Source organism: Diceros bicornis, chromosome 18 (genome assembly GCF_020826845.1).
Source record: "Diceros bicornis minor isolate mBicDic1 chromosome 18, mDicBic1.mat.cur, whole genome shotgun sequence".
NCBI classification, from domain to species: Eukaryota; Metazoa; Chordata; class Mammalia; order Perissodactyla; family Rhinocerotidae; genus Diceros; species Diceros bicornis.
Genome location: NC_080757.1, coordinates 42,736,833 through 42,748,888, shown reverse-complemented (window position 1 = coordinate 42,748,888; position 12,056 = coordinate 42,736,833). Strand labels below are relative to the sequence as shown.

The 12,056-nt window shown below is 57.7% G+C and overlaps 1 protein-coding gene across 5 annotated transcripts in view; it reads left to right on the top strand.

The window, feature by feature from the left end:
* HDAC5 (histone deacetylase 5) overlaps positions 1 to 12,056 on the top strand; it is a 37,326-nt gene that overhangs the window by 4,564 nt on the left and 20,706 nt on the right. For 2 of the 5 annotated variants that reach the window (XM_058561115.1, XM_058561116.1), the window contains exons 2-3: positions 1,016 to 1,226; positions 8,895 to 8,969. In XM_058561115.1, the coding sequence (XP_058417098.1) occupies positions 1,205 to 1,226; positions 8,895 to 8,969 (97 nt within the window). In that variant the 5' untranslated portion in view covers positions 1,016 to 1,204. Of the gene's footprint in view, positions 1 to 1,015; positions 1,227 to 8,523; positions 8,970 to 12,056 lie in introns of those variants that run through there. The other 3 variants (XM_058561117.1, XM_058561118.1, XM_058561114.1) reach the window with 3 other exon arrangements.

The window sequence follows — 12,056 nt, the reverse complement described above, 5'->3', positions numbered from 1 at the left end:
TGCCTTCATTTGGAAGAAAATGAATGAGATAATGTCTAGGGTGGATCATGGGCTGTTAGGGATGGGCCCAGGTGGGTGCATGCGTAGTGTCTGAGGCTTGAGGACTAGCTATGGGGCTGGAGGGGGTGGGGAGCTGGAGGAGTGGGGTTAGGTTGGCAAACTCATGGTCCTGTAATACTGGGACATCCTCCATTACTATATGCTACACAGGCCTACTGCTGGACCTTTCGGTACCTTTGTACAAACTGGAAAAAGGTGTCCCTTATTCTGGGCGGACTCAGCCTGTGTCAGACCCCTGGCTTGGCAGGCAGAGCCATGGGCACAGGGTACAACTTGTACAACACACAAAAAGCCCTGGGCTTGGGCCCTGGGCCCCTAGTCTGGGGGGCGCTGGATGTGGAGCCTTTCCAAATTCCTGGAAACAGCATGGGTTATGGGTAGAAGAGGGTTGGTTACCCTCTTTCCCTGACCCGTTGTTGAATGGGGGAGACCAAGACAGAGCACGTCGCATTTCCAGAGTTGGGTGGCACAAGGATCAGAAAGTAGGGAGAAGTTGAACTGTCCACCTGAGAGTCCCAGCTCAGGCTAGGGGGTTGGGATACCAGTCTCTCCCTTAACTTCTGCCAGGGTCTCCAGATCTGCCCTGTATCTTCCCACTGCCATGGACAGAGTTCAGAAGCCTCCCTGCGCTTTCTCTGTCGGTGCACGCCTAGTCCCACATCAAGCACCCTCAGGAGTCTGTAAGGTCTCCCCGCCTGGCAGTGGACGCTGTTGCCTGAAAAGGAGTTTGTTTGGATGGGGCCACAGTAGCCATTTCCCATCCTTTGAGTGTTGGAAACCTCACCAGTTAGAGAAGAAACCAGGGTCTGGTCCAGTTTTGCCGATTTCCCTCTGTGCCTCTGGGCAGGTGTCCCTCCCTCTCTTCCCCAGGTGTAAACTGACAACCCTCCGAGGTCTCCTTCGACTCTCAGATTCCTGAGTTGGGGGCCTCTAACCCTGCTCCATCTCTCCCCAGGGATGCCGTTCTGAGTGCCTGACTGCCTCGCCCCGAAGGATGGCCTCGGATGGGCATTAGAGGCACAGCGGCCCCGGGCTCCTGTCCCGTCCGTCTGTCTGTTATCGTCTCTCTCTCTTGACATCGCCGCGGCTCCACCCCCTCCCGTCCCAGCCCCCAACGCCAGCTTCCTGCGGGCCCAGAGCCGGCATGAACTCTCCCACCGAGTCGGGTAAGAGCTGAGAGGCTGGAGAAGAGCACCCTGGGGTGGCTTTGGTTGCGATCACCTGTGTGGTTTTCCATCCCAGGCCAGCTGACCTTCAGGGTCTGAGCTGTAAGGGAACGTGGGGGTCAGGAGTGGAGAAGCATTTCGAGAACAGGGCAGAGGCAAACCTGAAGTTATTGACCGTGGGGTAGACCTGGGAATTGATGGGTCAATGGTCCAGCCTGGCCTTGGGAGGGCATGGGTCCAACTCTGTCCCCAAGCCTGCCCTCTTAACTCGGGAGCCTTCAATTTCAGCTCCGCCCTGCCCTGTTTGCCAAGACAGGCAGGCCTGATGGGGGATGTGTGTCCCTGAATCTCTGGGCGGTCTGGGGATGATGTTGGAAGAAGTCCCCACAATAGCTGAATGCCCAGCTTCCTTTTTGTGGTGGTGGCTTCTCTTTCTGGTGGAGTATCTCTGTGTTCTATACTTTTTTCTTGGTGGAGGTTTGGAGGGCCTTTGGCCTTAGCCTGTGTTGGGATGTGTGGTATTGGGGTGGGGGTGCAGGAACATGTTGGTAGAGGAGTCTTGGCTCTCTCCTTTGAGTCCAGGTAGACTACCCTTCTCCTCTTGGACTCTGGATATGGTGGATTCCCAATTTGGGGTCTTTGACTCTGAGATTTCCTATTCCCCTCTGCTCCTAGGAGCCTGCCTAGTGCTACCAGAAATAGTCTATGGGTGGGACTCTAGGCAGCTTTGTGTACGGGTGGGTCTGGGTGTATGCCCATGAGGATGTGTCCAAGTGGCCTGAGCTGGACCCTCAGGAGTTTCACAGGAGGGTCATGGGTCAGTGTGGTCAGAGTAATAACTGCCTTCTCTCCTTGGCTGTCTCCTTCTGCACAGTCTTAAAGGGTTAGAGTCCATCTTGCTCAACTTTAACCCCCCACTGTCCATCCTGTCCCCCACATCTTTTTCTGTAGGGGTGGAGGGATATTTTTCGTTCTTTTACAGATAGGGAAACTAGGGCTTGGAGATGCAAGCCCATTTGCAGGATGGTACAGAAGTGGCATCAGGGGAGAGTCCAGGCCCCCCTCCCGTCTCATTCCCCATCACCACTTTGCTGGACCTGATGCTCTCTGTTGTGGGGACACAGTGCTGGCGATACGTGGGAGAGGCCCTGACTGGGGTCCTGAGGGGTTCCAGCAGAGTCAGGGAAGCTGGAAGCTGGAAGCTGGTGGGATTGTTTGGCTTTGTGCCATTTGTCTTGGTCAAGGCCGCACCCCCCTTCCCTCTCCAGTGTGATATCCCCTGGGCGCAGGCTGCAGGTGGAGTGGAGTGCCAGCTGGAGGAGACTGGGCTCCTGAGACTCACCAAGTTGGCTTTGCCTGGTGAGCCCCCTCCTGCAGGGTTTTTTTTTTTTTTTTGGTGAGGAAGATCGGCCCTGAGCTAACATCTGCCAATCCTCCTCTTTTTTTTTTTTTCCCGCTGAGGAAGACTGGCCCTGGGCTAACATCCATGCCCATCTTCCTCTACTTTATATGGGACGCTGCCACAGCATGGCTCGACAAGAGGTGCGTCGGTGCGTGCCCGGGATCTGAACCGGCGAACCCCGGGCCGCCGCAGCGGAGGGCGCGCACTTAACCGCTTGTGCCACCGGTCCCCCCCCCCCCCCCGCAGGGTTTGCAGTTCCCCCTCAAATCCTCCTGCCTCTGCCTTGGCTTCATTTGATCTGTAGGGGCTGTGCCAGGTGTTAGACATGGAGAGGTCTGTGTGACTCCGGTGCTGGAGGGTGGGCTGTCAAGCTCTGACTTCCTGCTTCCTCCTCTGAGGCTGGGCTGGTGACGGGAAGAGGAGAGGCCTGGTGGGTTCTCATCGGTCCCTTGCCCATCTCAGCTGGACACTGCCCCTAGGAAGGTCTGGCAGTAGTGCCAGCTGCTCCTTTCCTCTGACCTACTATGCTGACCTGTCCAGGAGCCACCTCCAGTCACAGTGGGCCTGGAGTCTAACCCTTGGCCAAGGGAACAGAGGCTGCCCAGAGGCATCTGTTGGTGGCTTGGGAAGAACATTTCCTAGCTTGGGAGTCTCATTCCCTGAGAGTGAAAGGTTAAATTAATCAGCCTCAGGTAGATGAGGTACTGGGTTGCCTTTCCAGATGCTGGTGGTCCACGTTCGCCTTGCACCCACTTCTGCCAGGGCTGGCAGGAGTGTGGTGGTAGCTGGAGGCGTCCACTGGTGCAGGAGGCAGGCAGTCTGGGGGTGGCACTGAGCCTGGCCAGGAGGGGCCTCCTGAGTGGGGCCTATAGAATTGGCTTTGCCTCCTGGCTGGCTTTCCGGATCCCCCCAGCAGGGGGAGACGCTGTCTTCTCATGTTCAGGAAGGAGGGAGAAGGGGAGGGGGCTAGAGATTGGGAACCTCATTTTAGGATTGTGGGGAGGCCTCAGAGCTGGGATCATTGCTTGGGGGTGTGCCCCTGAGGCCCTTCCCGCTGAGTTTTCTTGGGGCTCCAGGACTGGCTCTCTCACTTGTGGAGTTATAGCTGCCCTGGGCCAGGGAGACGACCAGCCTCCACGTGGCTCTTCCTCTTCAAGGGGCCCAGCACCTACTATTCCCAGAGCTCAGGATGGCATCTGGGCTGGGGCTGCGGGTATCCTGCGCCTGGCAGAAGCCTGGAAACCATGTGCCTTTGGACTCCAAGGAAGTAAAATGAAATCACAAATTGTAGCTAGAGCACGCAGGTGTCTGCTTCCCCTGTGGACGCCCTGCAGAGAGCCTCAGGAAGGGCATGGGGCCGTGGGCAGGGGGAATGATAAGAACGGTTAGTCCCCAGGACCTGGGTGCCCTGGCCCCTGAGCACCTCCCACCCTCTCCCGTATCCCTGAAGACTCACTCCTCTTTCCTTAGGGCACACAACAGCAGGCCTGGGTGAGGGGCAGAGAGTTCTCTGCTGTTCCTGGTTCCCCTCAATTTCTTTCAGTGCAGGAACTTGCCTATTTGGCAAGTGTTTGTTGAGTATCCCCAACATTTTTTTTTTTTATAAATTTTATTTTATTTATTCATTTTTTTTTGTGAGGAAGATCAGCCCTGAGCTAACATCCATGCCAATCCTCCTCTTTTTGCTGAGGAAGACTGGCCCTGAGCTAATATCCATGCCCATCTTCCCCTACTTTATGTGGGACGCCGCCACAGTATGGCCTGACAAGCGGTGCGTCGGTGCGCGCCTGGGATCCGAACCCGGGTGGCCAGCAGTGGAGCGCGTGCACTTAACTGCTACGCCATGGGGCCGGCCCCCTCCCCAACATTTCTGACTCTGACCTTAGCCTGAGGGGAAACAGAAGAAAAAGTAGAAGATGGTCCATCTCTGTCCTCATTGCAAGCGAGTTAGTAAGAGAGAGTGTCCCGAATGAGGGGCGGCAGGCCGGGACTTGGAGCAGTTTACTTCTGGGGCTCACCCCTCCTCCTTGGGGAATGGGAGCTGATCGACTTACCTGTGGGCTGGACTGGGCTGGATGCCAGCATTTGGCCTGATTTGCCTCTTGCAGTCCTGGGAATACAGGCAGAGGCCACTGCTTCCCTGAGGAGGCCTCTCCCTGGTATCTGCTTCTCTTCAGGCAAAAGGGGGCTCAAGGAGTGAGCTTTTCTTTATTTTTCTGAAACTGATCATGTCTGCTCCCCTCAGTGGGATTGAAGGACTGACTGAATCTGGCCCCTGCCTGGGCTCTGCCGGCCAGGTCGGAGGACCTCCCTGGGTCCTGGGCAGAGGCTTGCTCTGATCACTGTCCTATCCTCTGTGCCCTTGCCCAGAGGTGAGGGCAAGAGTGAGGCCCACCGTGCGAGCCAGTCTAGATGGTGACAGGGTCCCAGGAGGAGGCAGCCAGGTTCCTTAGCCGCAGCGTGGGAGGGAGACAAGCTTCATGACAACGCCTCCTTGCCCAGCACCTCCCAGCACGCTCCCTACTTTCTCTCCTTCCCTTTTCCAGGAGGGAGGGCGGGCAGCTGCCCCCTCCTTTCTGGGTGACCAGAGAAACTGGGGCATGGGCGTGGGGTAGGCCAGGAACCTCGGCATCCTGCCTCCCAGCCTTGGGCTTGGGCTCTGCCTCTGAGCCCCTGGGGAAGGCGAGCAGCCAGCCCTGAGGAGGGGAAAGTGGGTCAGTGGCAGCATGGGGCAGGGGTCGGGGAAGTAGATTCCTGGCGTCCCTTCTCCACTTAGATGTCGCTGGCGCACCTCTGTGTTCACTATAGATTGGGATCTGCTCTGCCCTCCTCTTCTCTGTTCCATCATTCCAAAGGGATTGAAGGCTTAGAATGGATGGTCAGAGGAGGCAGGGTCAACCCCGAGGGGATGTGGAAGATGCCAAAGGAGATGTTCACGTTTTTCCTGGACTTGGTTTCAAGTGAGAGAGTTCAGCCAGCACCTAGCATGAGACCTGGCACATGGCAGCTCCCAGGCAATGCTGACGGGCTCCAGCATGACTGGGCTCAAAGGGCAGGAGGGAGCCGGAGGGCAGGCAGGCCCCAGGGCAGCTGGCACTCCACACTTCATCTGGGGTGCTCCTGGGCCAGCTCTTGGCTTTTTTACTGTGCACAAAGCAGACGGGGCTTTCTTCCTTTCAATCAGGGCGCCCTCCAGCCTTTTGGGCCCAAGAAATGGGAGCCTGCAAGAGCTCAAGGAGCCAGCATTGGGTTCTCCTCCTCCAGGTTTAGAGGGTTAGGAGGCCTGCACCCAGCCTTCAAGGGAGGGAACAAGGTCAATGTGGTCTGGAGGGGTTAGTGCTGGCTCCGAAGGAGGCTCGTATACCCCATGCTTGGTAAGTGCTCTGTAAGGTTTGTGGGATGACACTTGGGAGAGCTGGATGAGTGGGCATGGAGAAGAGAAATGAACCATGAGGAGAGGGGCTATAAAGCAGGAAGGATTGAGGTTAGACTTTGGAACGATTGAGGTTGGACATATTTGCATCACTTGAATCTCAGAAGGAAAAAAGACACTTGTCCCCATCCCAGCCCTCCTCTCTTATTCCCCTGGAGGATTCTGGGAACTGCACCGTGGGTTGTCTGGCTGTGTCTGGCACTTTGCTTCCCACTTCAGGTCCGGACTTCATGAAGTCGGGACAGTGTTGAGAATTGCCCGGAGCCCTTGGCTCTGCACCCCTGGGTGTGCAGTCTCCTGGGTGCCCCTATCTTCCCTAAGCAAGGAGTTCTCTTTCCTTAGGTTTTTGGCTATTCCAGGTTCTGGGGGCCCTGCTTTTAAGTTGCTGTAGCTGATGACTTCCTTTCCTCCAGATCAGGGCTCCCCTACCGTACTCTCCTGTGCCTGGGGCAGGCAGAGAGAGCCAGGACAGGGCTAGCCAGCCCTTCTGGTTGCTCCCAGCGTGGGTGGGCGGAGTCCTGGGCTGGGAGGGGCTGCTGCCCCTGGCTTTCTGGGCTCCCTTGAGTCTGCTGCCCATCACCCCGCTGAGGGACATGGCCTTCCCTTCCCTTTCTCTTGAGAGAGAGCCTGGTTGGCCAGGTTGAGGTTGGGGCAGGGGGTGTTGAATCAGGTCCCCAGACGTGCCCTGAAGTGTCCACTAACACCAGAGGCCTGTGGGGAGCACTGCTCCATCACTGTTTTTCTAGAGTCTGCTGGCTGAGAAGCTGAGGATCCAGCTTTGTTTAGGTTCTGTTCCCCCCTCTCCCCTAATATACATCTTGCCAGCCAGTCTAGGGCCTGGGAAAGCCCACCTCTGCCACTTCCCCTCTCCATGTGCTCCCTCCACCTGAGGGCAAGGAGGCCCCTTTGCTGTCCCTGGCTGGCAGAAGCCCTCTGGGAAGATGGGCTCCAGGAGCCACAGCCACTGTGTCCTTGGTTGGCCAGCTCCTCCTGGGCTCCTGACAGGAGGGTGAGGTTATCCAGTCCAGGGAGAGGACAGGTGTCCCTGGCTCCATGCCTGGAGTTGGGGGCAAGGAGGGGCCAGGAGGTGCCTCCAAAATAGCAACTGTGACATCAGGAAGGGGGAGGGGAGACACAGACCCAGGAATAACCAGGCTATTAAAGGCTGCAGTGAGGTCAGGGGGCCAAGTGGGATCTCTGGACCAGTGGGAGGCACAACCTGAGGAGAAGAGATGGCCTAGAAGTGGGCAGTGTGGGTGGGCGTCACCAATCCTCATGGTGCAATAGCCTGAGGTCCCAGCAGGGCCCCACAAGCAAGGGCTCCTCTGCCAGGCTTGGGGCTGGTGGGAAAGAGCTGGATGCTGGCAGCCTCTTGACTCTATTCTTAAGGAGGCTCCAGCCTCAAGTCTGTACCTACTTGGGTATTGGGGGTCACTGTACCTGTTAATGGAAACCCTAGGGCAGTTTCATATACTCCCTTGTGCAGGAGGCAGTGGGCTGTGGTGGTTAGAGGTCAGACTTGAGCCTCAGACATCCCAGCCCTACCATTTAAGCAGCTGTATGACCTAGCATGAGTGACTTCATCTCTCTGTGCCTTGGTTTCCCCATCTGCACCTATCTACTGAGGTCATTGTGCAGAATAAATATGGTAATGTATGTACTGCTTTTAGCATTGCACCTGGCACATTGCCAGGGAAGAGCTAGCTGTGTTCTGAGAATGGGCAGGTGATCCCTGGTCCTCTTTCCCTGGGCGAGGGCGAGGCCTGTCCGGGAGGAGTCTCCCTGCCCACTGGAAAGAAGCCACACAGCCTGTGGAGGCACCACCTCTAATGGGTAGGAGGAAGCTGCCAATTAGCTACTGCTCTGGGGTCTCCCTGCTGGTTGCGAGGGCAGGGAGGCACCTTCCAGTTCTGAGGGAAGGCAGAAGTTAAATAAATTCCCTTCTGGCTGTTAGAAGGACTCCAGGGAAGATGCAAGGTTAGGCCAGGTGGCCCTGCCTGCCACCCTCTCCCAGACCCTTTTGGTTCCTTTACCTGCTCTGGATGGCGAGAGGGAAGATAGAGGATAGAATCTGGCTTTTTGGTCTCCATCCCCTTGCCTGCCAAGAGCAGGGCCAGAGCTGCTCCCAGACGCATGGGTATTCGGCAGTCCTCCCCCAGCCCAGCCTCTGGCCACCGGGCTCTGTGGCCTTGGCCCTGAGTGCAGGCCCTCCCCTGTTCCCATCCCCCTGCCTGGCGCTTCCTCCTGGGGTGGAACGCGCCTCCCCCCCCCCCATGGGGCCTCCGCCAGGCCCGGGCTCCTGGCAGCCGGCCGGCGGCTCCCTGAGCATGCTCCACCTATTTATAGACAGGGCCCTCCCCCAACTGCTATTTCAGTCTTCTGCCAGCTGCCGGCGGCTCATTCGGGAAGGAGGAGCAGGGAGCCGGGCCCAGAGCTGTCACCTAGGGCTGGGAGGGAACACAGAGAGCCCGCCTTGCCTGCTGAGCTCCCCTTCCTGTCCCGAGTGCTGAGCCATACCCCAGCTCCAGAGAGCTGGGGAAAGGCCGGTGGTCAGATGCCCCTCTAGAGGAGAGCTGGGCCTGTAGCTCCAGGGCCTCCCGGCTCCTCCTGCGGCAAGGAGTGCCCAGGCCGGATGAGGCACCTCCCCACAGTGCGGGTCCCCGCAGCAGTGGCCTGAGGGAGCCCCTGAGCAGTGAGGGCCCTGCCCCACCACCTTCCCTTTGGCCGACTCCCGCCTCCGGCGGCCCCCTCCCTGGCATGCTGCTGGTACCCAAGGCTCAGGGGCTTGTGGAGATGCTGCAGACCATCTATGAGACAGAATCCTGTTTCTCAGCAGATGGGATGTCAGGCCGGGAACCATCCTTGGAGATCCTGCCTCGGACCCCTCTACATGGCATCCCCGTGGCAGGTAAGTACCTCGGTGTCCTCACTTGCCCTCTGCCATTGGGCATCCTTGTCCCTGGGGCTGAGCATCTTGCTCCAAGCCTCGCCCAGATGGGGTCTTGCTGGATCTTTCTGGAGGGCTTTGTTCAGAATATGGGTGGTCAGGGGAGCCTTGCTCACTGAGTGGGCTTTCCTGCCCTCCCTGGCCCAGAACCTGCCCTCCTGCCATGCCTTCCAGCTGCACTGTGCTGCATCCCCTTGAGTCCCTTTGGCCTCCAGCAGGGTCAGCATCAGCTGCCGGGGGCTGTGTATTACTAGAGGATCCTGGCCTAGTTGGCATGGTGGTCAGAGGGGAGGAAGTGGGTCCTCTGCCTCTGGGCCGCCTACTCCCCAGGTCTGGGCAGAGGAAGAAGCCATAGCTGGAGGGTCCATAAGAATAAAGGCTACCCCAGCTCCTCTGGCTGGGTTCTTAGGGGCAGAGGATCGATACAGTGAATTCTGCAAGTCCCCACTCAGGAGTCCCCTGGGAATCAGACACCTGGGGAGCAGGCTTGATGCACTTGTGGTCAAGTTAGGCAGAGGCTGGCAAGTAGGATGTTGGGGGCCTGGCTGCCTTAGTTCCTAGCTCCCCCATATCTCTCCTTCCCCCAGGCCTTGGTTTCTTCCCATCAGATGAGGATGAAGGGATGTTACTGTGGCTCATACAGGCTTGAGGACCCCCTAGCCCTGCCACCTTTTCAGCAGGGACTTTTCTGGCTCTTTGCTGGGGGTGGGGTCCCCCAGAGCTGGGCCACTCCCTCCCAGGAACCTGTTGGCAGCATCAGGCCTTTTCTGGCACAGCCTCCCAACCAGGCCGGCACCACAAGATGCTTCCTCTAGGGAGGGGCCTGCTGGACCCATGCCTGTTTGGCCCCTCCTGGCAGTGGCTTGGCACTTGGGTGTGGGTGTCTATGTGTGTATGTATAGGGAGTTTTTGCCTCTGGATATGTGGGTGTGGGTCCCAAGCTTTGAACTGGAAGTTGGGAGCTGTGTGCCTATGCAGGTACCTGTGATTTGGCTCTGAGTTGTCCAGGGATAAGGTTGCAGCTGGACTGGGATGTGTCAGAGGATGAATGTTTTGGGAAGATTTGGAAAACCCTTGGAACAAGGCCGGCTGTCTGCCTGGGCAGGGATGCCCATGCAGTCTCCCAGGGGAGGGGCATAACCCTGGGGGCCAGTCTTGCAGGGCAACCACGCAGGCCGCTGGGATGGGGGCATAACCCTGGGAGTCAGTTGTGCAGGGTACCCACGCAGGCCCCTGGGAGGAGGTATAAGCACAGAGGGCTGGTCTAGCCCTGATCTAGTTGAGCCTGCAGCTCTAGCTAAAGACCCTGCCTGCTGACCCCTACCCCAAAACCTCTGGAGGTCAAGGTGGTCTCTTGGAAAGCAAAGGACCGACTGTGCAGAGCATTTGCTTGGGAGCAGCTCCACCCATCTGGCAGATGCCGTATCAGTCCACCCATCCTGCCCTGTCCCCCCCGTCCCTTGCCTCCGAGCAGTGGCTGGTGGTTGGCCTCCTCAGCATATTGTCTCACCTTCTTTCAAGTTAGACTCCAGAAACCTTGCAAGCTGGAACCCTGCTACCCCCATCCCTTCCCTAAGGCTGCCTGTCCCTGCATAGATCCCCCCAGCCAGTCTCTCTCTCCAGATCCTTTTTGCACCCCCCCGCCCCGCCCCATGTACACTGCCTAGCCTTCTGAGTGGTGGCGTGGTCCATACTGGCAGGAGGGAGGCGTGAGTCACCTCAGCGGCTCGGGGAGAGGGCTAAGAATGTTCCCCCTGCGCAGCTCTGATGCTGTGTCTCTGACGCGGCTGGGGACAGATATAGGCCTGGAGCTCGCCTGCCTTGTTTTTTTTTTTGGACTCTGGAATGTAAATAGATGTTTCAAATAGAAACGCTTTAACCTTTGGGTTAAAAAAAAATCCACCCCAGATAAACACGGCCATGAGGGCCCAGGCAGCCTGGTGTTCCCCCCACCCCCCACCTCCTCTCCCATCTCTTGATCAGTCTCCAGACAGGATGCAAAAGCCCATGGCTGAAAAAGCAGGTGGCCAGGGACGCCTCTTGGGCAGTGTGTGTCGCCTGGCCTTCTCAGCCCCAGGGTAGGGGCAAGGGGCTTTCCAGGGTGGCTGTCGACCCTGGGCTCTTTGATTACTCTAGCAGCAAGTCTTGGGAACCCTATTTTAGGGGCATCCTTTGCTTTCTGCTGTTCCCCAGCACTTAGCACAGTGCCTGGCACATGGATGAATGAATATTGCTTGAGGGGGCTGGCGTCCAGGGCTGATGGCAGGATTCCTGGGCTCTATTCTGGGGCTTGGCCCTCTGAGTGACTGGAGACAGCTATAGTGAGCTGCCCCAGCGGGGAGCCAGAGCCTTGGCAGGCGGAGCCCATGAGGGATGCAGGGCACTCTCTGCTGTTCCTGCCTGAGGAGAGGGACAAATCGCACCTGCCTAGTGTGATCAGAGGTCTTCCTTGACCAACGGGGTCTCTGCCTAGCTCCTTCAAAACAGCCCAGCATACAGTGGCTACTTCCCTCATCCAGGCCTGGTCCCGGCTTGGGGAGCCTGGGAGCTTGACCTCCAGTGTGGGAGTCCCAAGGATGCCGAGCTGGGGGATCCCCTGCCTCCCTTCTGTGAGCCCTGGATTCCCCTCTGGCCTGGAATGGGCAGAGCTGATGCTTGGGCAGCGTGCAGGATCTTATGAACAGGCACGGAGGAGCAGTCTCCTTTCCCCAGGGAGGCAGGGTGTGAATTCTGCTTGTGCCAGGAAGGGATGCTATGGATGCTGGGAAGGGCCATGGGGTTCGGGTTTGGTATTCGGGTTTCCCCTGGATATTCTTATTCACGTTCTTCAGACCATTCCAAGCCTGGCTTTGTGTATGAGTGTGTAGGTGTCGGGGTGTGGGAAGGAAGGAAGAGTGAGACTCAGGTGGGAAGGGAACTAAGATTATAATGTACTAAGTGACAAGGGTATCAGGTGCTTTCCTTACCTTGTCTCTTTTAGGAAGGTATTAATAGCCACATTTTATAATTAAGAAGGACCAGAGAGGTTAAGGAACTTGCCCAAGGTCA